This window comes from Solanum pennellii, chromosome 5, assembly GCF_001406875.1.
Source record: "Solanum pennellii chromosome 5, SPENNV200".
In the NCBI taxonomy this organism is placed as follows: domain Eukaryota; kingdom Viridiplantae; phylum Streptophyta; class Magnoliopsida; order Solanales; family Solanaceae; genus Solanum; species Solanum pennellii.
The window spans coordinates 981052-1008020 of NC_028641.1; the positions used below are offsets into that span (position 1 = coordinate 981052).

Sequence of the window (26969 nt, forward strand, 5' to 3'; positions counted from 1 at the left end):
AATTGTTATAGGCACGTCTTCCACCACTTCTGACTTCCAATATTTTTTTAATTATATACTTTAATCTTTATTAAATCGTAAAATTTAAGAATTATCTCAATCGAAATTGATGTATAAACATATTTATTATGGTTAACTTAGTTATTTAATATATACTTGAAAAATTACTAATAAAAAGAAATTCAAATTTTGAATTAAAAATAATAATAAAACATTTAATCACATGATTAATTAGAACAAGTTATTGTTTAAGTTTCTGAATGAAATTTATTGATAGATTTTAAATTTTTTTATTATATATATAAAGACATAAAAGTTTATCCTTACCATTATCATAGACTTATCAATAATTTTTCGAAAGAATTTTTTTTTTATAAGATATAAAGTTTACGAAATAAACTATTAGCTAAATATTGAGAAAATAAAGATGAGGGTGCTATTTGATTTTCATATGATAGTACTTGTAATATCCCCTTATATTATGATGAAAATTTTTTGAAGTTCATTTTTTAAGTTGTTGATGACAATATATCTAATTATAATAGTTACACGTATTTAATTTAATTTAATTATTTTACTGAGTCTTTAATTTCTTTTCCTTTGTCTAGTTTTACAGAGTCCACTTCTTAATTATTTTTTTTTTCAGTTGTTACGGAAATAATCAAACAAATCAAAATATTTTATTTTTAATAATTGGACTTAATTAATTAACATAGTACTATAATATTTTATTATTCTAAGCGTGGAGGGGCAACTGTGACATTTCCCCTGACTTTTAGTTTCATTGTGATAAAAATATATAAATAATTCATTATAATTTTTTTCCTTTTCCGTTTATTTTTATCAAGAGTTAATTTCATTAATTTTTAGATTAAAATTGTATTAGATTAATTTAATATTTTAAATTTAAAAGTAGACGATCAAAAATTATACGAAAATTATTAACAAGTTGTAATTTTTCTCCTTCTTGTATCATTTAATAAAAAAAAAATACATTTAAAAATAGTAATCAAAGTTTATATTGATTAAATTCATATAAATTAACTCTCGAGAAATGAAATGTTATATATAAAAATAAATGGCGAGAATATATTCCATTTTCAAATTGATAAATCATCCCATTCTCATTCTCATTCATCATCAGAAGTAAGTTTTCTTTTTTTTAATTGTTCTCACGTTCTTAACGAGTTTTCATTTGATAATAGTAAATCTTGATATTTGGATCATTTTATGTATATTTTAATTAATGTTTTTATGAGATACTTATCACATATACTCCATCAATAAATATCAGATAAGTCTATTCATCAAAGACACTAATATTTTTAATTATTTTTACTAACCTAATGATTTTCAATTCATTTCATTTACTATTAAATCATCTATCAAAGTCGAGTCATTTAATTTGGACTTAACCTAATTCTTACAACTCAATAGGTTTTTTTTATATATAATAGAATAGTTAAATATTGAGAACTTATTGGTGTCATTGTATAAATAATCATGTACTTGTATTAATTATAAAAAAAAATCAATTCTTACTAGAAATTGTTGAAATGATCTCCCACCATCCAGCTACTTGCTTTATTTCCACATACAAAAAATAAATATATGGAAAAAAATAAAAATAAAAAGTCAATGAAAGAATGATAATAAGAATTTATCAATTATGAAAAGTTGTACCACCTTAAAAAACATTTAGTATAAATAAGTATAGTATTTGCAAAGAACTCCCAACACAATCCATTTTAATCTTAAAAAAAATAAAATTATTCTCAACGAATAAAACAAGTTGAGAATAAATCAAGTTGAAGGCAACATTTGAATTTTGAAAAACGAGAAAGTAATGGCTTTCAAAGTTTCAAGTGTTGCATTCAACTTCGTTTCTTGTGTTATATTTTTGGCGTCTGTTGTTATAGCTCACGAGGGCCATGACCACCATGCCCCCGCCCCCGCTCCATCGCAATCCTCCGGTGCCATAATCACTTCATTGCCTTCAATAGTGGCTGGATTTTTCGGTTTGGTTATTTCTTTCCTTGTTATCAAGGAGAGGGTTTAACGTTTAAATGTTTATGGTCATCTTTGTTTCTGTGTTTTCGATTCATTATGTTACGTTTGTGAATTTCTCGACTTTTTTTTTTGTATTGCTTTTTGTTGTGTTTAATTGTTGTATCATGGCAAGTTGTTTGTACTCTTTTCTCAAAATTATGAAATTGCATCAAATATATTTAAGTTGAGTCATTAATATCTTTTCATGTCTTAAATTAAATGCATTATGATTGTTATAATTTTTGAATTGTAATGATCCTATGGAGACTATATATACACTCCCATCATCTTCGACAGATTCGAAGTTAAAAAATACTCTTCTTTCATTTATTACATCAAAGTTTCTCAATAATATATTTTTTATTAGCTAGGTGAGACTTTACAAAAATCACGTGGCAATATTATATGATTGATCCAAGCTTTAATAATATATGTATAAGAATTTTGCACTGTATATTTGAAAAGAAAAAGAAATAGAGAGAAAAAAACTTTTTGAAAACATTATAATGTCTTAATGGCTTTTTATTATGCATTGATTTTATAATTAATAATATAAAGAAAAGTGAAGATATGATACAATATTAAACCAAAAATGCTTTCCTCCAAAATCCTGATAGAGTATTTTTTTTTATTCAGTAATTAAAATGAGGATAACTTTTTTTTATAGTTAAATTCAATAAATTAGAAATAATTATTTCAATATAATCTAAGAGCAACAAATTCTGAAATGTGCAAAGCAAATTTAGTTAAATCATTAAGATTTCGATACGATTCACTCAATTTCATATCGTATAATTTGATGTTTTAAATTAATTCGATATAAACTAATAATACATAAACAATCCACACAATTTCTTCTCTAAATAAGATTTGATTAAATTAATCTTATGAGCATGAATTATGATATTCAAAAATACATTCGTCAAATAAAAAGAATAAAATAAAAATGGTTTTCAATTTCATAAATAAATTGTAATACGTTAAAAGCATTGATCAGTATATAATTAAGTTGCTTACCAAAAAATGAATCAAATGAAGTGTTCATCAAATATACAATCACAAACTTAAGATAATTATATCATCAAAACATGCCTATCCTAGCTTTTAAAAATATGATAAAATAAAAATTTATTTAAATCACATAGATCTTCAATTCACTTCAATTCAAACACGTTTTTTTTTAAAAATAATTTCAATCCGCTTCATTTAAATAATTTTAATCTCCACAATACTCTCACCTGATCTCAAACCAGACTCGTCTCGCTAACATTTAATTTCTAATCTAATTTCTTAGAACTTTTGTTGGTATGACGAATAAAAAATAATTAATTTCGAGATTAAATTTCGAATGAATTTATCTCCCAAATTGGGTGTACTAAATATGCTATTTTTGTCAAACTTAAGAGACTATAGTGCTCCATGCAATATATAAAGGATCATTTTAAGTCTTATCCTTAAAATAAAGGGACCTATTTTGTTCCTTCTTCTCCAATAGAGAAGAAAAACCCTAAATCAAACTGGTGCAATTTGAAATCTTCCATTAACGAAAGTTGAGAACTTGAGCTTTCTCAATCCTGTAAAAATGGTGGAACTGGACGAAAGCAAGTTTGATATGCACTTGAAGTTATGGGCGCTTCGAATTCCACGAGAACATTGTAAAGCTGCCATGAAAATACTCAACGGGTACTTCTTCATTACCTCTATAATTGCATTAATTTGCCTTATTGTTATAGCTCGCATAAACTGTAATAAGCGTTGGAATCAAATATTAAATTGAGCATTTTCTTCAACAACAACATACCAAGTTTTATTCTCAAGGACAAGCAAAACAAAGTAGTCGGGTAAAAGAAAAATTAAAAGTAAGTTAAGCAGCCATGAAAAACTACTATATAAACCAGGACAAAGCAATTTGAAGAAAGGAACAATAACTACCACGAAACATACCCAACAGAACAAAAAATTAAGCTTTTTGTTATAAGGTAAAAGATTATTATCGAAATGGGTATTAGGAAGAGGACAGGTTACAAAAGGTGTGACCAGTTAGCTCCAATAACCGAAAAGATGTATGCTGGGATATCCTCTAGCTTTCTTGATGGCTTTGTCAACTCTCCAAGATATCTAGCTGATGTTTGACTCCTTGATTGATCTTGACATACTACAGGGAAGGGTATATAGAGAGAAGAAAAGTTTTGAATATCAGTTGTAATGGGGCAGTGCAAAAATAGGTGGCTAATAACGTCTCATTGTTCTGTTAGAGTAATTTTCCTTTTGCTAAGATTATCTAGTGTGAAGCAAGCATTATTGAGAGCTTTTCAGGTCAAGCATGTAACTTTGAGTGGTAGCCTGATCCTCCAACATGCTTCCAAGGCCAATCCTCTAGAATTCCATTAGATCATAACTTTCCTTGACTCTGTATTCCTTCCTTTTAGATGGACCGCAAATGATTTTGTCTGCTTGATGCTCATTAATGTTGAAATATGCTAGGTGTTGCAAGTAGAGCAATCATTTCATTGATTTCCCAGTCCCATGGGTTCCTTCTGAAGGAGGGTCTCCATATGTTGTTGTCTCTGTTTCGGGCAATACTGGAACTCTTGTTTCTGGCAAATTGGTGAAGCCTTGGGTAGGTGTCTTATAGAGCAGTGTTCCCGAGCCATTTTTTAGAGAAAAATGTCCATGTTTCAAGGTGGGTCAAAAAATTTCTGAGTTTCTTCTGTTGGAGATCTTTATGGTCTGTATACTGTCATTGGGTTCTAGTTTGTGATGGTAAATCAGTGAAATTGTTGAACATCTGCATCTGAGAAGAGGAGTGACTCAAGCTAGCAAGCCTATCTGCTATTTGGTTACTTTCTTTGATTCTTGGAACACATGCTCCACAATGAAGCCAAAGTGCTCCTTTCCCTTTTAATCTCCTCCACCTACTTTAGAATCCTCCAGGGAATCAAATTTCATCCATTGACACAGCTGTTAGCTTGGAGTCACTCTCAGCTACAACGTACTGAAAGTTATTCTCTAAGAACCAATTGATGCCAAGCTGGAGAGCTTCTGCCTCTGCCCAATGCCCCAATCACGAGTGCCTTATACAAGGGGAAGCACATATGCATTAATAAGTCTTCCTTCACAGTATCTCTGATAATCCCTCCTTCTCCACAAGGACCATTCCTAAACTACCATCTGAATTTAGCTTAACAAACATGGCCTTTTTAAGGAAATTTTAGTAGTTCTGTTGGTTGGCTACCTGAACTTTCACCTTGTTGGTGAGGGTTTGATTCCCACCTTGTAATGCCCTCCACCATTTCCCCTTCCCCTACCCCAAACAAGCAAACAAACATGGTTTTTGATCATGTGTATTATTAAGCTGTATATAGAATTATTCTACTTCACAGAATTTGCTGGGAGTTGAATGGTTTTGCTTGACAAATTATCATGTAAACATTGTTTTCCTTGTCAAAATAGAAAAAAGAATTTTTGGGGTGCTGGCACTTTAGTTACAATATTCTGATCTTGATAAAATAAAGTGTATGTATGGTCTCTTACATGAACAGTGATCCTTGATAATTGTGTATGGGTTTTATGATATTCTTTTTACATTTGCTGTCAAGTTAATGAGAAATTCAACCTACAGGCATGCCGTATATACCTGTTTTTTTTTTCAAAAATAATTACCTTCTACCACACTTGATTCTTCTGAGTAAAAGATAGTTTGAGCACTTAATTTTCTCTATAATTCGTACCATCTGTTGGTGAATTCTCCTCTAATTTACACTACAATATCTTTTGAAAATACCTCGCAGATACACATCTGAAACTCAATATTAGATGTTGTCTAAAGGACACACTTCTCCTCACACCTATTTTATTGTTGAATTTTCTGATTTGGAGCACACACCTTCTGGAACAACTAAACACCTCAACTTTCAGTTATTTAGTGGTGTCTCCTTTGTTGAGGGTCTCATTTACATTTTTAACCTTTTCTTTTGGTACTGTTGGTGACAAAAGATCATTTCTTGTAGGCATTTATTTGACAGGCCACGCGTAAAGCCTATCACTGAGGACCCAACAAATGAAAAAACTCGTTACATGATTTTCTCAGAAAAAGTAAAAACCCCAGGTAAATGATGTGTTCTTTTGAATCGTACCTTTATTTTCATTTCTGGCTTCATGAAAAATGATCAGAAAAGACAAAACTCTTGGGATAAGGGTTATTGTCTTATTAAATATATTCATGTTTAGCAGCTTTTATCTTCCATTTTCTAAGGTCATTGTTGGTATTATCTTGCTTTAAGGAACATATACTTTTGCTTTAATTCCTGACATCCCATTCAGATGATTCTAGATACGTCATGGGCTCTAACTATAGGACTTCTGATAAATGGTGTATTACTTCAGCATGCAACTCTCTGCTCTGTATAGGCCTCCCTCCTTTCCAAACTAAAACAAGTCTGTGTGTGGATATTGTCTGTGTCACATTGTTCTCAACCAATTATTGGTTGTAGGAAATTTTATCTAACACATTGTTCTTAAGTAACTTTGTTAATCACTCTAATCATTATGAAGATTCGTCATCCATTTCTGTTACTTGTGGGTTCTGTTCATTTCCCGTGTTGTCTCTCATCATGTTCTCATTCAAGTTTCGTACCCTGGGAATCACTGTTACTAACGCAGATGTCTACAACAACAACTCAGTGTAGTCCCGCAAGTTGGGTCTGGGAGGGTTAGGATGTATGCAAACCTTACCCGTACCTTTTGTGAGATAGAGGTTGTTTTCTTTAGATTTCTGAGATGCAAATCTATTTTGAATGTTGGTATATTCTGACTACTGTCACCTACAACTTCTTTCTAACTTGCCTACTTTTTTGGCCAATTATTTGACAGACTTGTCTGATATTCCTGCTCAAAAGCTTGCTGAACTGAAAGGCCTGTGTCAGTTTGAAGTTGCTCCCTATTCACTGTCACTTGGCTATTCTTATTGGAGTGCAGGTCAGCAACGATTCTTTCAGAATAAGTTGAAATATAAGACTTATTATCTTTTTGCAGTTCCTGATATTGTATGTCTTCTGTCTTGCAATACTGCAATCCGTTCTACTTGAAAAAGCGCGGAGGCTTGTTCCCAATGTATTTCTCCGCTTCTCTCTCTTATTCATCTCTGTATGCTTTTTCTTGAAATCATGTGAATTTTTCTGAAGTGATACTATTACAAATGTTGCTTGCTGAAATCAAAGTGTGAGAAATATAGGAAAAGATTTACGGTGCCACGAGTCATGATGTGCGAAACTACCATATGATTTCTCTTTTTCAGTAGACATGATGTGCGAACTACTATATAGTTTCTCTTTTTCAGTAGACATGACGTGCAAAATTATGAATAAAGATGATGAATGTAGACATTATGTGCGAACTACTAAACCTGCTATGGTGCCATGAGTCATTGCTCTAGCTCAAACCCAACTGTGTTTGAACTGCTAAAATTGCTATGGTGCCATGAGTCTTTGCTCAAGCTCATCCGTTTTATATCCAAATTTCTTCTTTTGCTCTAAATCATGTCTTACATAACATTCATAATAAGCATAAAGTGCTTAGGTTCAAACTTAAACACAAGTAAAGTATTTAAAATAGGAGGCAAAATGTAGCTTTCAACATATGTTTCTAGCCAAAAGCAGATAGTTATTTTGTTTGTTGTTGTATGTATCTCAAATATCTTAGAAGCTAATCTTCGCAGGCTTTTCCTTCCTGTATAGTGTGTAACAAAGCCGTGTAATATTATTAAAAACAGTGCTCCTTGAGTTCATACGTATACTATGTGTGTATTTTAGTACTTCTCAAATCCAATAATTAAGATTGAAATTGCTAGTTGACTTATATTCTACCAATTGCTTTATAACTGCAACTTCATTGCAGATCATATATTAAAGCAGATTCTGCCATCTGGCCTTGATGTACCATCATCATTTGAGACAATAGTTAAGTATATTAATCCAACATTTTTCTCTCTTTATCTTTTCTATACTCTAAATAGATTATAGAGAATCTTGTGTGTGTGTCTCTTTTCCTTGACTAAATTCCTATGCTTCTTTAATTCAAAGTCAGAATTTTCAACACTCTGACCTTCCAACCGAGTTCCCTAACGAATTGACTTGGTATTTGTGCAGGTCACATTGCTCATTTGAATATAACTGATGATCTTCTTCCTTACAAGGATGTGATTGCCAAAGTTATTTATGATGTATGCCTTCTAATTTATGGCCTCAATATATGCATCTTCCATAAAAAAAAGGAAGTCAAAATTACAGTTGGTTTTCTTTCAAAATTCACCTTATAAATGAATCTCTGCATGTTTTCATTTGTAAGTTGTTTAGCATCACATTTAACTTCTTCACCTTAAGTATTTTTGGACTAATTCATGAGAATGGGATATTTCAATTTTCTTTTCCTAAACTAGGGTTCTTTCTTTCTGAATGAAATTGCTTTTCCTTAACATTAGTTTTGGTGCCAGAAACTTGATTTTACTTGCATTAGAGCTAGACTGCCTCCTTCCATCTCCTTCACTTTATATGCAGGCATCAATGTGATGATATTTCTATCAGTTTCACTTACTTTTAGTGAGAATGCTACCCTGTTTCTTCCTTTCCTGAGTCACTTGTAGTCTTAATTTGAATATGGTATTCATTTCTGATCCATGCAGAAAAACTACCCCAGGATCCAGACAGTTGTAAATAAAGTTGGAACCATTACCAATGAATTTCGTGTGCCAAAATTTGAGATACTGGCTGGGAAAGATGATATGGTCACAGAAGTGAAGCAATATGGAGCAACTTTCAAGCTTGATTATAGCTTGGTGTATTGGAATTCTAGACTGGAACATGAGCATATAAGGCTGGTCTCAAAGTTCCAGGCAGGGGAGACCGTATGTGATATGTTTGCTGGCATTGGTCCTTTTGCTATTCCCGCTGCACAGAAAGGATGTGCGGTTTATGCAAACGATTTGAATCCAGATAGCATTCATTATCTCAAAACGAATGCTGAAATCAGCAAGGTTGATCATCTAGTTTTCCCATACAATATGGATGCAAGGAAATTTATTTCTCAACTCGTTGCTGTACCCTGCAATGGAAGCAATGCAGAAGCTGAGATTGATTGCTCTGACAAATTCAGTGGCGAAGCACATAGGGAGAAACTATCTGAAGACTGTATGTGATCTATTCAGTTATATACTCGTTATCATACCCTCAAAGCATCTCATCAATTAATCTGAACCACCCTTGCAGATGATGTCAAAGAAGTACCTGACAGAACTTCATGCAACACTGCTGGACTCGGAGGCTCATCTGTCATAGAAGATATGAATGTGACTTCTGTGAAAAGACGTGCGGAGAGTTCTCAAGAAGGTGGGGATATTAAAGAAATGATACACGCTCTAGTGTGCTTAGTTGGTTGAATATAATTTAGAAATAGTTATCTGTCTATTTGCGTCCAGATACTGAATTCAATGTTTTTGTGAATATCATGCTTTTGGGACACTTGAACAAAAGTAACTAAATTTGTTCATTTGGTGAATTAGAGGGAGAAAGGAGATCTGCAGTCAATGATGGTGTTTGTGTTGCTGGTAGAAGAAAAAGGGGTCCAAATAAGAGAGTGAAGGGTTCTGAGTCATTGAACACAAAACCCTCGGAGCATGTGGACCATGTGATCATGAACCTACCAGCTTCTGCTCTGGAGTTTCTTGGTAAATCTACTATGACCATATCTCCCTTCAACATCATGTCTTTGAACTGAGGTCAACATTATATGCTTGTCAGCTGTCTTTATCCAAGTTTATTGGATGTCTCTTTCTAATAAAATACTATATGTAGATCATAGTGCAAGAATCCAATACAATTTTGACAGGGTTTTAAGCATAAGTGGCAGTAATTTGACCTTGTGTCTTAATTTTAGAATCCAACCAATTTTGCAACCGACATAATAAGGAAATGTATAAGTTTGCTTCTAATAGCGCCAACTTTAGGTCAAAGTCTTGCAAAATGTTCACTTTTTGGAGATAGGTCATTGAACTGGTGCTCAAATGTCAGAAACGATCTTAATCTCTGTAACAAAAAGGGGAAGTAAAAAGTATTTCAGACTATATACATTTGCTGTTCATCAGTTCATGCCATGATGCATTTACCATGTTAATGAAGGTAATATAGTTTGTGATGCTAACTATGTCAGTCAAATCCATTTGTTGTACTTACATGCTCTATTTCAACTAAGTTACATACTATGATAAAAATAGAACTGATATTACTCTAAACCCTATAGCAGGTTATAGCTGTGTTTTATGGGTGATTTTTCTGTTTAGTACCTTGTGTTTTCTGGAGTTCGTGATCTTTTAAAACCTGTTAAACAGAACTTCTTGTCTTTCATCAGGCACTGATATTTGCTAACGTATTTTTATACCAAGGCAATTGATAGTTTCTTTTCTTTCCCTAGATGCCTTTAGAGGCCTTATTAGAAGGAGATACTGGAAGGGATCTCTACCCTGGATTCACTGCTATTGCTTCATACGGGCAAGTGAAACGGAAGACTACATAATCTCGGTAATACCTAGTTCAACAGCTAGTTTGTTCTATTTCGACTTTCCATATCAGTTTGACAGGGTTAATGCTTAAAAGCAGCATCTGAAATTCAGAATTGGTGGCATGTCTCTTTCTCTCTTAATTTTCAGTTAGGAAAATAAATGAAGTCAAGTGACTATCATCATTGTTAAACCAAAACCTTTTCAATTTTGGGGCGGATGAAAGCCATTCTCTTACATTTCAATTTGCTGACCACCACAGGATTATTTGAAATCTACCCAGTGTCGTTGATAATATTATGAAACAAGTGCGTGACATAAACAATGATGTGCAATTTTAGTAGCAAAACCAAAATATCCAAGTTCCCCGGGCATGTCAATGATTTAGTAAATTACAGGTGTAGTTATATAATTTGTGGTTGTTGATGATTTATGCACTTGGTTTTATTGTTTACCATGTCGTTGAATAACTAGATTAGCTAAATCCGTGAAGCATGCTGTAGCTTGCATAGTATTCAATATCTCGACATAGTGTATCACAGGTCAAGTTGATTATTAATGCTCTCAGTTATTACTTTACTAGGCCATCTGGTCCTACTAGTGTTACTAAATCTACCTTCAACGTACTTATTCCCATCTTATATTTACTTCGGCTAGTCTACATTCTATTGTATGGTCTTCTCAATTTGTTGACTTGCAGGTGGCCGAGTCTGCCCTAGGAGCCAAAGTCCAAAACCCTGTATTTCACAGGGTTAGAGATGTTGCTCCAAATAAGGTACACGTTTGATAGACTACTCCACTTTTTGGAGCGTCAGCATTCATTTTGTTAACTTTTTATGGGTATATTCTTGTGCGTTTATGCCCCTGAGCTTATTCTATTTCATATCTTATGCAGGCTATGTTTTGTTTAAGCTTCAGATTACCAGAAGAAACATGCACTGATGACTAGGGTAAACAACGATCCTCTTCAAGGCGAGAATCATGAAAACTAAATGAATCTTCGTAGCTGGATTCCTGTAAACCGGAATTGTTTTTTTTGTAAAATGCTTAACCTTTAAAGTGTTATCCTATGAAATCCATCTTTTATACTTCTTGCAATAGGAGTCTGTGTGAACTCAGCCCCTCTTATGACGTTGGTATCGGAACTTCAGCTGACGTTATATGTTCAAGGGAAGTCACCAACCTCCATGATAGTTATCGCTTATGGACAACACAGTCAATACTTGTGGATGTTGACGGAGGAATTATATCTTTTGCAAGATGTATATCTGCTTGAATAGGAATTGCACCAGAGTCTTGAACCAACTTTTTCTTGAAAATCAAAAGCTACAAAAAGCTTGTAACTTTTGATGAAAAAGCAAGTGTAAACAACAATGAGAAAGGTTGCATAAACCTTGAAACACGTAGATTTTGGTTGGAAAGCAGGGTACTGTCGATGATTCTTTTCAATATCATGAGTCAATTACCTCTTCAACTTTTTCTGGGGTCATATCTTTTCTCTAAACTTTATTTTATTTTGCCCCACTAAGTCACACATTTGTCATCATTTTATGTTAAAAAAACACACCAGGTGATCGATTCTTATCATCTGTTCTAGTCTTGGTGGATACAGTTATCCGATAATTGTTGCTGGTGGGATGTGACAGGTGATCGATTCTTCTCATCTGTCCTAGTCCTTGTCCTAGTCTTGGTGGATACAGTTATCCGATAATTGTTGCTGGTGGGATGTGACAGGTGATCGATTCTTCTCATCTGTCCTAGTCCTTATTGTTAACACTTGCTTATGTCTCAAGTATGCTAAATTCCACTTTGATTGTTATATGAAATAATACATTATACAAAGCAATATAAAACTAAACAAAGCACATAAGCAAAGACTAACAAACTAAAGTTTTGAATGATATAATCTTCATTGATATAAAGTTTAGATTCTTATCAAATTCTTCTCTTTCCCCTCCATTGTCCCTCTAAAAAGGGAAAAAAGTAATATAAAATACTACTATTAAAAGAAAAAGAAGTATATTTTTCAATCTTATAACTTTTGGAAGTGTAAGATGGCTTTTTCCCCTGGCTACTAATTTAGATATGGATTTTCTGTCATGACATCTTGTCATTCTCTTATCTTGCTTCTGTCTTCTCTTTTCATCCTTCTCATTGGTCTTTCTTCACTAAGAACGTCTCGAGAGATCTTCATCTTCATCTTCATCCTCATAAGTAAATGATGACGATGATGAGTGGTGTAGGTTGTAGGCATATATTGATACTTGGAATTGTAACTTTAGTGTTTATAACAATGGCGCGGAGATGTTTGAGTGTGGGAGTGAACTGGGGTACTATGGCATCTCATCAGTTAGCAGCAGAGAGTGTAGTGAAGATGCTTAAAGAAAATGGATTTGATAAAGTGAAATTATTTGAAGCAGATGACCAGATTTTGAGTGCTTTAATAGGTAGTGATATTGAAGTGATGCTTGCAATTCCTAATTATATGTTACAAGATATGAGTACTGACCCTGGAATGGCAGCTTCTTGGGTTGATGCTAATGTTTCTGCTTATGCTTACACTCATGGAGTCAAAATCAGGTTAATTTGAGTCCAACATATGTTTCACTTCTTGCATGGAGATATATACTCAATTTTTTTTTTAACTTTCTTTAGAGTGCATCGTTCACGTGAACCTATAGACCCCTCTCATGACTTGTCCTCTTCTTAGTTGTTTTCATCACGTGAACCTAAAAGTACGAAAATATGTAACTAATATCGTTTACTTCAAATACAATTACTCCCTCTGTCACATTTTATGTGACACTTTTCGTTTTTCTAGAGTCAAACAGTTTAACTTCGACCGGACATTTGCGTATGGAATCTTCAAATTTTTTGAAATGAAATTTATATATTTATAAACTACGTAAAGAGTACTATAAGTCATAATAGTTAATAATTCAAAATGTTAAAAGGATCTATGAAAAACTTACGGTCAAAGATAGACTTGTTTGAATCTCGAAATGCGAAAAGTGAGGCATAAAATGGGACGGAGGGAGTAATATTAAGGGTAAAATGGCGCTTTGGTCGATTGTTCTGAAAAAACTTTATGATGACAACTGTAATGAGTTGGAAGAACATTACGTATAGCTTCACCATTTATTGTGGCATACTTTTACACTTAGGAGCCAACTTATAGGAATTAGACTACTTTTTTTATTTTTGTGTGTGTTAGCCCATGAATATTGATAAAATTTTAGATATGCCCTCGGCCAATCAACTGACCTACTTAGATTCCTCGCGATTTTTTGTTAATAATGCAGGTATGTAGCAGTAGGAAATGAGCCTTTTCTTCAAACATACAATGGAACTTATCTACATTCCACTTTTCCAGCTCTGAGAAATGTTCAGGAAGCTATCAACCATGCTGGATTAGGGCCAGAGGTGAAAGCAGTTGTTCCTTTAAACGCGGACATTTACTACTCCCCTGACTCGAATCCTATCCCTTCAGCAGGCGATTTCAGGCCAGAAATACGCGATTTAGCTATTCAAATTGTTCAATATCTCGACTCAAATGATGCTCCTTTCGTGGTAAACATTTACCCTTTCCTCAGTCTCTATGCAAACAATTACTTCCCATTCGAGTATGCCTTCTTTAATGGTTCAAACAAGCCTATGAAAGATGGCGATTATCTTTACACCAACGTGTTTGATGCCAATTTCGATACTCTTGCTTGGTCTTTGAAGAAAGCTGGATTTCCCAACATGAAAATCATAGTCGGAGAAGTAGGATGGCCAACAGATGGAGACAAACACGCGAATATTGAAAATGCAAAGAGATTCAACCAAGGGTTGATTCAACACGCTTTAAGTGGAGAAGGAACCCCTACAAGGAAGGGGAAAATCGACGTTTACTTGTTCAGCTTGATTGATGAGAATACTAAAAGCATTGCTCCAGGTAACTTTGAGAGGCATTGGGGAATCTACGAGTTTGATGGTAAGCCTAAATATGAGCTAGCTATAGATTTATCTGAAAAACCACTCGCTGCAGTAGAAGGCGTAACATATATGCATAAAAGATGGTGTGTACTGAAGCCACACTTACCAAAAGATGCACAAATTTACTTGGCAAAGAGTGTTGAATACGCGTGTAGTCGTTCTGATTGTACTGCATTGAGCTATGGTTCTTCTTGTAATCATCTGAGTGAACAAGGAAATACTTCATATGCTTTCAATATGTATTATCAATTCAATAACCAGAACAGTTTGGACTGTGATTTTCAAGGCTTGGCTATGGTAACTCATAACGATCCATCCGACGACAAGTGCCATTTCCCTCTCATGATTACTGATGGTCCTAAAGTTATGTTGTTGCACAAGAACTTAGTGTACATCATACTGGCTGTTCTACAAGGATTTCTAGTAGTTTTGTTGCTTGTTTCTTAGATAAGTCATGATGATTTTGATGTAATTAACTAGTAGCAGAATATAGGTCTTTTTTACAGCATTGATATTCTATCCATTCATATTCCTAACACACCCTTAACTTGACGTCAACTGACAGTTACTACGTTACTACTTCTTGTAAAGCCAAAATTCATTGCAACATTCAGGGAATAATTTAAGTATACGGAGATTTTTTTGTCACCTTAGTGGTTGAATGAGGGATTGGCTTTGAAGAAAACACATTGGAATAAGTAGCCAAGATTGAGTTAGATGTGTGTTTTTCAATTGGTTTTGAAGAAAGATTTCGTTTAATTGAGCTCTTAAGAGCTAACCGATCCCAACTTGGTTGTGACTGACTCGTAGTTATTGGTGAGGTTTTTGGAGCCAAATGTGAAGGAAGAGAAACAAAGTTGCAAAGATGGAAAGATTGTAATTTTTTTTCCATTTTTGCTTTACTATAAAGTTTATTGTAACGGTTATATTGCACTTTTGTGTTATATTTATCAAGAAGTAGGTGTCGACCAAGTCTAGATTAAACTCCCTTGAAATTTAATGAAGTTATTAATTAACTTTACCGTTCATTAAGAAATGTACAATTATAAATGTTTAAAAGAGTCTTTTGTCATGAAATAAGTTACAAATGGACACCAATAATTAATATTCTCTCTGAACCAATTTATATGACCTAATTTAACTAGATTTAAAAAAAAAAAAAGAACGATTTTTGACAGTATTTTAAAATAAATCATAGATATTTGTGTAGCTATAAATCATAAAACCGAAATTTTAAAGTTAAATTGTTATCAAATACAAATATGTCTTTCTTTGTTTGACTGACTAAAAAAGGAAATTGTATCGTATAGAAATGCGACATTTTTTTATATCTTCCCATCATAATATCCCACAAGTTACGTCATAATAAGGACAAAAACTAAAGACCAACTCATTTAATGAGCAAATTGTGCAATTAATCTAAGAAAATTGAACTTAAAGAAAAGGTTAAATAAATAAATAAAAAGATCACTGATTATCCAACAAAACGTATCTATAGAACACTTTTTGTAAGTTCTAAGTCATGGATTATCCAACACATTAATAAGTAAAACAGGAATTAATAGCTTGTTCCTCTACAATACTACAAAAAAGTTTTACTTTGGGAATAAGTGTCTTGGTCTTTCTCTTCCAGAAATGCAAGGGAAAAGTACCTAAGAGATAGAATTAAGCTTTGTATTCAAAGCTTTTGTTACCTTTTTGAGGGAAATGGTTGCTTACACAACAACGTCTACACGTTCAAACTCAATCAAGGACATGTTAATATCTTGCTCCAACAAGAAACTGGCTGGTGCACCAATTTCAATACGTCCAAATCTGTCAACAGCAAGTCTCATCGATCCTTTGAACATGTCAACTTTAGCTTTTGTCAGCGCTAGTGTTGAACCTTCTTGAATTAAATCCACTAGACAAAAGACAATCCAAATTTAAGGCGTCTTCGATGAATAACTAAAGCAAATCTTGAATTCTATGCGAGAAAGTTGGAGTAAGAAATGTCCCTAACAGTCTGATTAAAGTTAAAAAAAAAGAAGTTCAAACTGAATTACAGAACTTGAGAAATGGACAAGGACAACAAGAGAATAGTTGAAAATCCTTGTAAATAAAGCAAATAACGATATCAAACAACAAACATTAAAGGCAATTAGACAGCAAGTTCGGAAGTCAACAATCTTATAGACTTACCCTCTATCCTTCCATTCTTTTCTGGCTAAATTTTAGGGACTTATCAGTTCAAGTCATTTCCTGTGGATAAATTTAATAGACCAAGTTTCCTTGTCCTTTAATCATTTTCTTTCTATTTCATTTAACTGTGAACTGGAAATGCCAGGTAGGGTTTTTGAAATTAAAGAACTTAATCATGTCTATGTCACCTTGATGCTTCAACTAGGCAAGCATCTCGACATCAGAAATAAAACGATAAGAAAGTTCTCTGAGATCAGTGATGAATCTGGTAATTTAGATAACATTTATTGAAGCTCTTAAACATGACTAGCAGTCAGAAAATTACTATGATAATCGGCTAATAAGAGGAAAATTACAGTTAAAGAGGTAGGAATATTGAAGTATGTAAGAGATTTCAGTAGCTCATACTTATGCGACTTGTCTGTTACTTAGGTTTAGGGTAGTTGGTCTTTTCTGTTTCTTCAGTACAACACTGTCTAGAAACCACTTTCCCAGTACCAAATTTGAGAGAAAGAAAGTAAAGTCAATTGAATCGTTTTAATAAGCATGGTGTCCGGGCCAACTTGCTTACACCTCGACTAATTCCAAAGACCTTCCATCAATACAAGAACAAGTCATTCTCCGGCAAGGCTGGACAAATGGGAAGAAGCACCTTATGTTTTTGCATCTGCTAGGATTTTGCACTTAGCTAGACATCGTATTGAAGTGAGGTGGCTGAAATGGAAGCTTGGAACCGGTATCTTGTGTGATAAGAATGTGTCACCGAGCTAAGTTTTATGAAGTGGTAGTCAGACAAACTATGTTGTATGACAGAGTGTTGGTCAGTCAAGAACTCGCACGACAAAAATATGAGATTAGCAAAAATGAGGATGTCGAGATGGATGTATGAGTATACTAGGTGAGATAGGATCAGTAGCAAAACTATTCAGCACAAGGTGGGAGTAACCTTTGTGACAGACAAGATACAGGAGACGAGGCTGAGATGGTAGGGGTAAGGCTGCTTACACACCTCCCTACCCAGATCCCACTTATGGGATTACCTTGGGTATGTTGTTGGGATTATTGAACTTAATGCCGAAGCATGTAACTACCACAACACTCCAACATGCATCTACATTAAAACCTAAGTTTCTAGACGCGGTATATTTCCACTCATTCACTCTCTTCCTATTACTCCCTCTTTGAGTTTGGCACAGATCTATAAGCTTCTAAAGCACCATATTCCCCTTCCTAAATCGATAAAAATTCCACCCTGCACTTGTCAAAAAAAACCACTTCGATTTATCTTTTTGGCAACTGACGTGAGCTTTACAATCCGAGGACGAACTAAACAATTCATTCCCTTCTCAGCATCCTACTCTTCCAAAAACACATCCACAAACCTTAGATGATAGACATTAAAGACTCAATATTTCCCAATCCAGAAGTTATTCAATACATACAACAGAAGTCAAACTCATAACATCAACAAAAAACAGGAAAGTCATCAATATTAGTGCCCTTTGACATCAATGCTGAAATCTTAATAACATAAATCCAATCCTAACAATAAAAACTCCATATTTTCTCAATCCAAACACTAATTTCTTTCTTAATAACATCTGTAATCAGTGAGCAAAGTTCGAAATCAATCAAAACAAAATTACCTTGATCATTGCGGGCAGTGAAGATAATAATTCCAGTTTCATCACCAACCAAACATTCAGCAATACGATTTCTCTGTGCAATTAGCTTCTTACTAATCACCTTCACAGTTATATTAACCCCAAAATCTAACGGACGAAGCTGATTCACTTTTTTAGATCCCACTTTCTGCTTCTTCTGCTCTGCCATTCTTACCTGCGATTTTTAAGAACCCATTCGATTCACAGAAAAAAAAAGAAGAAGCAAAATTGACAAAAATTTTCAGATTTAAGGCAGATATAGTACAGTACGAGAGAGAAAAAAGGAAACCTGAAATTCGATTTCGCCGGAGAAAGAGATCGCCGGGAGATTCGCCGGTCAACGGAGATTTTGTTCAACTCAAGTTGAAATAAAAGGAAATTATACAAGTCTTGGGGAAAAAATATAAATTGGATATATATTATTTACTTAAATAATATATTATATTACCTAATTTATAAATTATTATACTCTTATCGAAAATACTAATTTATAAATTAGGTATAATGCATTTTTAACATTGCTAATAGGAGAGAAAAATAAAGGATAATTGTAATATATTTTTAATTCAATATATCATTCATAATATAGACATTTTTAATGTATATCGGGAATATATTATTAAAATATTTATAATACAAATATATTATAAGTAATAGATGTAAATTTCAAATGTTCAAGCACAATTTAGATCAGTTTACGACGTTATAAATATATTCTCTTTTTGTGAAATAATAACAATCACATTTATAATAATATATATATTAAATTTAAATTGTATTATAACTATAATTTATAGGAAAAATTACATAAATTAATACATTTTAAAAAATAATTACTGATTTTAGCGATACTTTTTGTTTATTACCATTTATAGCAATGTTTTGTTAAATCTGTAATATGTATTAAACTTGTATTATAAATGAATTAAAAGTGATCAAGTGAAATAAAAATATTATTGCTATAAATGGTAAATATTTTTTTAATATAGTATATTTATGTAAGTTTCCCTAGTTTATATTTGATAATTTGATACACTTATAATACAATTATATTGATACACTTATAATACAACTATATATAAAAAAAAACTTTCCAAAATTTCACCTAATGAATCATCACCATCAAACGTTCTGAATTACTAATTGATAATACTTTCTCTGTCACTATTTACTTCTCAAATATTTTACGTTCTGAATTATCAATGGCTAATACTCTCTCTGTCACTATTTACTTCTCAAATATATTTAAATTTGATTTCTAAATTTTTACTTGTCTTTTTAAGTGATTTGTATAAATAGAATTTTTCGTTAAAAAAATAATTACCTTACAAGAATCGACAACATAAAATTTCATGAATATATACATGATATACACACATACATTCTCTTTCATATTAACTTTTAACATATTAATAAATCATAAGTAAGATATTAAACAAAATTAATACACTTATTTGTAGAATTTAAAAGGTATGTATATGCAAAAGTTGCATGAATTGCTGCTCCAATTGGAAGAACATCTTCATCAATGAAGAAATTTGGATTATGCGGAGGATAAATTGCACCAATTTGTTCATTTTTTGTTCCCAAAAAGAACAACGATCCAGGGACTTTCTCTAAAAACACAGCAAAATCTTCGCTTCCCATAAAACTAGATGCTAACTTATAGTTTTCTTCTCCAACGATCATTTTCGATACTTTTCGAGCATGTTTATATATTTTCTCATTGTTTATAGTTGGAGGAACTGTTGGATTTTCACGACCATCAAACTCAATCTCCACCGTACATCTATGTACAGCTGCTTGTGCTCGTACAACCTGAAATTTTTTATCAAATTTGAAATATAAATTTATCATCGAACACAAAATATTTCAAGTCACCATAAAAAAAACATATGTGAAGTTCGAAATTTGAGGCATTGGATAAATTAAAGAAAAATCATAAAGAAATCCTAGTTTGACATTTCACATCCTTAGAGTTGGTGTAAATATGTATATTTGATAATAAGAGAAATATACATTTAAAACTTATAACTTTGAACATGAAATTAAGTAGAAATAAAAAGCAATCATTCATCAAGGTGAAATAGAAAACTTAAAGCTAAATAATTAACGAATACTAAAAAGAAAAATGTGTCATATAAATTAAGTCAGATAAAATTAGTAAGTTAATTACCTCTTCAATTCTTTTCCTCAAACCATAGAAACTCTTTTTACTAAATGCTCTATAAGTCCCAGAAATTGTAGCTGAATCTGGTATGACATTAAATGATGACCCCCCTTGAATCATAGCCACAGAAACAACCTACAAAAATTACACAAACTCTTTGTTATCCTAAAAAAAAATAAAATTAAAGAAATAATTTGAAAATGAAGCTAACATTTAATCGTAGATTTTTTGAAACATTACTCTTTATATATATATATATATATAGCCATAAAACTTGATCAGATACTGAAAATCTAATTTTTAAATAGTTTTAAGTTTCCCATACTAGTTTATAGGATTTTCACTCAGGAAAACTCAAATTTCCAAATTTAAATTTTTAACTTTAAAAATCTATGACGAATATATTGTCCATAAAATTCAATCTGATACTAAAAATCTAATGTTCAGATATTTTTAAGTTTCCATACCAGTTTATAGGACTCTCACTAAGAAAAACTCAAATTTTCAAATTTCATGTTTCAACTTCAATATCTATAATGAAATATAAGTGAAATACAATTTATCTGCACATATCTGTTTGGCCGTAAAATTTGATCAGATACTAAAAATCTAATCTTCAAATATTTCTAAGTTCCCATACCAGTTTTTGATATTTTCACTCAGAAAAACTCAAATTTTCCAATTTTAGCTTCAAAATCTATGACGAAATGGGCGTGAAATATAAATTATCTGTTAAGACATAAAATTTGATCAGATACTGAAGATCTAATTATCAAATAATTTCCAAATTCCCAGTCCAGTTTTTGATACTTCCACTCACAAAATATCATATTCCAACAATCATAACCTCGAAAACTCAAATTTTCGGATTTTCAAGTTTTAAATTTCAAAATCTACGACCACACGTAAACACGAAATATAACTAAATAGTATTAATTACCTGAGATTCAAGAGGATCAGCCTCTCTTGACACAATACTTTGCAAACTAATAACAGAAGTAGAAGCAGCCAAAATAGGATCAACAGTATCTTGTGGTATAGCAGCATGTCCACCTTTGCCTCTAATTATTGCTTTAAAACTTCCACATCCAGCTAAAAATTCACCAGCCCTAGATGCAACTATACCACTTGAATATTTATGTACTAAATGCAAACCAAATATGGCTTCTACATTTTCAAGAACACCTTCATCTATCATATCTTTAGCCCCGTGCCCTCGTTCCTCCGCGGGTTGAAAAATTAACACAACTGTACCCTGTATATAGGCATGAACGAACGATGAATTCCATTAGTACTCTAACGAAAATTTAGGCCTTAGATGAAGGTTTTTGTAGTTACACTAAAAGAAAATTGTGAATTACATGGGGATTTTTCTGAAAATTAGTATGAAAATTAGCAGGAAAATAAGTTTCCTGTGAATTTTATACTAATCCCCAAGAAAATCTTCACGTAATTCACAGTTTTTTTTTATAGCGTTAGTTACCTGTAAATTGTGTTGGAGTTGTTGTAATATTTTAGCAGCACCAAGAAGCATAGTGGTATGTGCATCATGAGCACAAGCATGCATTTTGCCATCAATTTTACTCTTGTGTTCCCAGTTTGATAATTCCTATACGTAGATAACAGTCAAATCTCTTTATAATAGATATCTTTTTTTTACTGTTATAGTGCAATGTTATTACAGAAAACATGAAATTATATGAAAAAACAGTTCAAAAATTAACAAACGTACTAGCTACGCTGTTATAATGAGATGATTTTATATGTTATAGAAAAGTCTGATTATATTTCTTGATCTTAAAAAAAGTATTAGCAATGTAATTTTGATCAAAAGTATTAGCAATGTAATTTTTATATGGGAAAATACATAAATAGCCCTCTTAACTATGACTAAAACTTCAGAGACATATCTTCACTAAATTAAGGTTTTATTATCTTCCTGGACATTTTTTTTTGATAATTTTATACATCTTTTGTCTTACGTGACACACTTTGTGACTCCACGCAATTGAGGCACATGAGAGATATTTGAATGCCACGTAAATAAAAGAAGTCCACAAAATTACAAAAAAATAAGTTCGAGAGGTACTAGAACATTAAAATAGTTAAAGTATGTCTCTAAAATTTCGATCATAATAATCTAGAAAGATACTTATGTATTTTTTGCTATAAATAGTTCAAAAATTTAACTCATATAAACATTAATACTGACGATATATATAATTTAAACTCATACTTAAATAACAAAGAAAACTTATATATTCTTTTCACGTGATACAAAGAAAAAAGAGGTATTAATATTCAAAATATGTCCTACGTACTTAGGTTGATTAATGAATGTGGTCGAAAAATAAAATAAAATAAGGTTTGACTCATAAATTCCATTCATGGCTGAGATGATAATTAGTTCGTCGTTTCTTTTTATTTGTCATAATTAATTCAATTTAGTAAATTTTAATTAGTATTTTAAAAATATATTTTTCCTTATATTAATATAAGAGAAACTACACTTTATACTAATTTTACAAGATTTGAATATATAAGTTTTAATTTTAAAAGTTAATCAAATGATAAAACATGATAACTATTTTAAAATGAAATAAATATTACTGCTTGTTTTTTAATTTTCTCGCGTACAAAATTGTCTTAGATTTAGTTCAAAAATTTCAAAGGACAATAAATTGTACAAGCTGAACTAAACAGGTCAATGATGAAAGCAATTTTCACGAACTGTGAACAAAAGAATATACTTATTCCCTTCCCCACAATTACCGCTCCTTCACATTCAAATCTTTTTATAATAATATTTTTAATTAAACATATAATATGAAAAATTAATTTCACAAAAAAATTTAACAAAACTATAAGAGAGTTAAAAACATTTACTAACCTGAATAGGCAAAGCATCCATATCAGCTCTAAGAGCAACAAACGGCGGCTTACCGGAGCCGATGGCGGCGGCGACGCCGGTTTTAGCCACCGGCCACCGGTATTTAACTCCCATCCGATCAAGTTCCTCTCTAATCAAAGCACTTGTCATAAATTCTTCGTAAGCAAGTTCCGGATTCTCGTGAATTTGTCTCCTTATTTTCTTCATCCATTTCACTGTCTCAGTATTATTCGCTAAATTTATGATATAATCTTTCGCAAAAATATTTTGATCAATTAAAAATGGATTCAGACATTCTTCTTCGCGCCCCCAAGAAAAAAACATGAACATAGAAAACATCACCAAGAACAAAACTTTCTTAGTACCCATAATTTATGAAAAATTTATCAAGAAAATTTGTGGGTATTTTTTATTTGTTGGTTTCAAATCGACCTACGATGGGACTATATAATATAAGATAATTTAGATGAAGATATATTTTAAATTTTTTTGTATATGGAGGAGAGAGAGACAACAAATTGAATGTGGATTGATATTAAAATAGTGCATTTATGTTGACTAGTTGGTAAAATTAATTAATTTAACTTCATGAAACAAATGATAAACGTGACAAAATACGTAGAACGTGAAATGTCAGAATCATATAGTTAATACGGTATTTAATTATTAGGATTATAATGAATATTGTTAAATTGGCTTTACAATAAGATGCCTTCCTCCACTTTTCTTCTTCTTCTTATGAGTAATTTTTTTTTCCGAATTGTTATAAAGTGATAATTACTCCTTTATTCTTAATTCGAGGTTTTAGATTTGAGCTTCCCTCGTTACATAGTTGTTTTTGTTAGAGAATGATTCATCCTTTAACGTAGTTTTCAGCACAAATACAAATTTAATCAGACTTTACGTATACACCTAATAAAAAACGAAATTTTTTTTAATAATTAATTGAAATAGAAAAAGTAATAAATATATAGCGAGATGTCAATTTATTTATTTTTGGCTGAAAATGTATTTGCATAGATAGAGACTGAGTATCTAATTTCTTTTGGATGTTATAGATTATTTTATAGTTAAAAACTTTAAATGGATTTTATACAATGACAATATTAATATGCATCAATTTCAAATAAATTGTTGACAACTAAATGAAGTCTCATTGTCTATAAGTGCTCGTGCTAATAGGAGGTAGCAAATATATATTGAAAATTAATTTTAATAATAATATCTTTTTATAATTTAAATTTAAAATGAGATGATTATGCACTTCAAAATAATTATATATTTCAGTCTTATAAATGTTCTGAGAAAATATCTAAGTAAATAATTAAAAATATATTTCCTTGAACACTTAAAATTCTTAAATAAAATAATTACATATTTTAATATTACCTATTTTTATCAAGATGCGTTGATCAGGCACCACCATATTTAATAAAATGATGACATACTATTCGTTTTACTATATTTGGAATATAAATTTATGAACTAAGATTGTTGTTGTTACAAATATTTTGCACGTGCCATTAAACTTGTGTTTTGTGTAGTAATTTATTTTTCACATCTTTGACAATTAATTTTTTAAGGAGTTAAAGGTCAAACTTTTTTTCTTTATTTTAGTTTTAATTTAAATTCTCTTTAATCAAACGATAATTTACATATAAAATTAATCAATTTATTCACATTTTTAACATGCAGGTAGGGAGGTCTGTTTTGATAAAACAAATTCTTTATTGTTTACATTATTTTGATATATATATACACATTTATTATTTAATTATAATTAAATTATATTTTTTTATCACTTATCTTTAATTATTAAATAAATTTATTTGATTTAAAATAAACACTCGATATTAAATGAATTAGGGTGACTAAGCAAATAATTGACAGAATCACGTTTAGAAGAAAATTCAAAATAATACAACCATTTATAGTGGGCAGCTAACATTATTCTCTTTCTTTTTTGTATGGGCATTTGCCACTTTTGAAAAATTAAATTTTCTATTATATGGTCACACACTCAAAACATTAAAGAAATTAAATGGTATTATCGTCATTGCTCTGGAGAATTAAATTCATTAATGTCGGTAATCAAGAAAATCATGTGTTTGGAGAATTTATGAATTAATATGTTTTTCTTTTCCCTTTTGACAAGAGTGATTTTTTTATTTTGAAAAATCGTTTTTAAAGTGTTACCATAAAATGATATTTGATTAAACACAAAGTTTTAAAAAAAAGGATTATTTAAATGAGAAAAACAAAACCAAGAAAAATATAATAAATTGCAATATTAACTTCCAAATACAATTGAATTTGTTCTTGATCTTTGAACACCTAAACTTCTTTTGCAATTGTTCGAATTTTAAATCAGTACGGTATTATTGGGTGGCTCTTAATACGTTTGATCAATAAAACACCAAGAATAGAAAATATAATTATGTATAATAAATTTGAATAGAGTCACTAAAAAAGTTATGATGAGAATCACTATTAATTTACGTTTTAGGACAGAGATGTTCGTTATTGTATCTCAAATATCTCATTAACTCTTGGATACTCAAAAGATCAAGATCTTGAATTCCTGCAAATTCTTGAGATATTCGAGAGATATTCATAAAGAGATCAAAATATGTCAGACTCTTTTTGATAACCAAATGCTTCAAAATCCTTTCATGAAGATTAATATCATCTTAGACAAATATGTGATCCTTGATTCAAAAAGAAGATCAACAGATAAAAAGATTTGTACCTACATATATGTATCAATAATATTACATTTTTTTATATTTTATTTATGATTATAATTTATTTTTTATCACTTAAAATTATTGTGTGCAGCACCGATATTACAAGTATACCGCACACCGTCACAATAAACATATCTTTCATATGCTTTATATATATATATATATATATATAATTTTATTTTATTTTTTTCCCCAATAATTATACGAAGATATTATTATCAGAAAATGTGGCTAAAAGATAAATGTTGATAAGGGGTGCACGTTCTAGTGGACCTATTTCTTTGTCTATTTTATGTACATTATTGTCTTCTCCATAAATGGGAGTTGGAGAAACTTCATTATCTCTACCATTTTTATTTACATTATTTTTGATATGTAATTTAAATTTTTATAAAGTTATATATTTATTTTCGTGATTATGCAAATTTTGAAAGTTTTGAAAACTATCAATATTTCCTTAATTATTTTACAATCTTATCAAGAAAAACAAAAATAAATTATTGAAATATCTAAAGACACTGGACAGACAAATAGGATATCTCAATGTTTCTTTTAATAAATACTTATTTGTGATTACAAACTTTGAAATACACATTATTTTATAAAAATTGTTAGTCAACAATTGTAGTAATTAGTTATTCTTCAGTGTAATTTTTTCATATCGAGATCATGAGTCTTTTATAAATATATAAAATATAAAATGATAAATAATTTCATAAATATATATATATATTTATATATA

The 26969-nt window shown here is 31.1% G+C and overlaps 4 protein-coding genes across 6 annotated transcripts; 2 read left to right on the plus strand and 2 right to left on the minus strand.

Annotated features, from left to right (window-relative positions):
- Positions 1 to 3523: 3523 nt before the first annotated feature.
- LOC107018641 (tRNA (guanine(37)-N1)-methyltransferase 2) lies at positions 3524 to 12046 on the plus strand. Its single transcript, XM_015219173.2, has 11 exons — positions 3524 to 3732; positions 6060 to 6157; positions 6922 to 7026; positions 7945 to 8007; positions 8196 to 8269; positions 8729 to 9233; positions 9312 to 9431; positions 9605 to 9769; positions 10513 to 10619; positions 11298 to 11372; positions 11493 to 12046. Exons 1-11 carry the CDS (start codon positions 3632 to 3634, stop codon positions 11544 to 11546), a joined length of 1467 nt encoding a protein of 488 aa, XP_015074659.1. The 5' UTR covers positions 3524 to 3631; the 3' UTR covers positions 11547 to 12046.
- A 650-nt stretch (positions 12047 to 12696) lies between these two features.
- LOC107019117 (glucan endo-1,3-beta-glucosidase 5-like) lies at positions 12697 to 15111 on the plus strand. 2 transcript variants are annotated; one of them, XM_015219692.2, is made up of 3 exons: positions 12697 to 13177; positions 13900 to 14167; positions 14324 to 15111. In XM_015219692.2, exons 1-3 carry the CDS (start codon positions 12816 to 12818, stop codon positions 15020 to 15022), a joined length of 1329 nt encoding a protein of 442 aa, XP_015075178.1. In that variant the 5' UTR covers positions 12697 to 12815; the 3' UTR covers positions 15023 to 15111. The 2 variants fall into 2 exon arrangements, with proteins under 2 accessions (XP_015075178.1, XP_015075177.1); XM_015219691.2 differs by having other exon boundaries at positions 13900 to 15111.
- Positions 15112 to 16009: 898 nt separating this feature from the next.
- LOC107018819 (uncharacterized protein At4g28440-like) lies at positions 16010 to 18849 on the minus strand. Of its 2 annotated transcripts, none has more exons than XM_015219399.2 (3): positions 18710 to 18849; positions 18403 to 18595; positions 16010 to 16478 (listed from the first exon to the last, which is right to left on the minus strand). In XM_015219399.2, the coding sequence occupies exons 2-3, from the start codon at positions 18587 to 18589 to the stop codon at positions 16291 to 16293; spliced, it is 375 nt and encodes a 124-aa protein (XP_015074885.1). In that variant the 5' UTR covers positions 18590 to 18595; positions 18710 to 18849; the 3' UTR covers positions 16010 to 16290. The 2 variants fall into 2 exon arrangements, with proteins under 2 accessions (XP_015074885.1, XP_027772744.1); XM_027916943.1 differs by having other exon boundaries at positions 16027 to 16478; positions 18403 to 18604; positions 18710 to 18819.
- A 939-nt stretch (positions 18850 to 19788) lies between these two features.
- Positions 19789 to 23990, minus strand: LOC107019078 (IAA-amino acid hydrolase ILR1-like 2). The gene is made up of 5 exons (XM_015219659.2): positions 23481 to 23990; positions 22074 to 22199; positions 21531 to 21845; positions 20597 to 20725; positions 19789 to 20238 (listed from the first exon to the last, which is right to left on the minus strand). Exons 1-5 carry the CDS (start codon positions 23847 to 23849, stop codon positions 19852 to 19854), a joined length of 1326 nt encoding a protein of 441 aa, XP_015075145.1. The 5' UTR covers positions 23850 to 23990; the 3' UTR covers positions 19789 to 19851.
- Positions 23991 to 26969: the final 2979 nt, after the last annotated feature.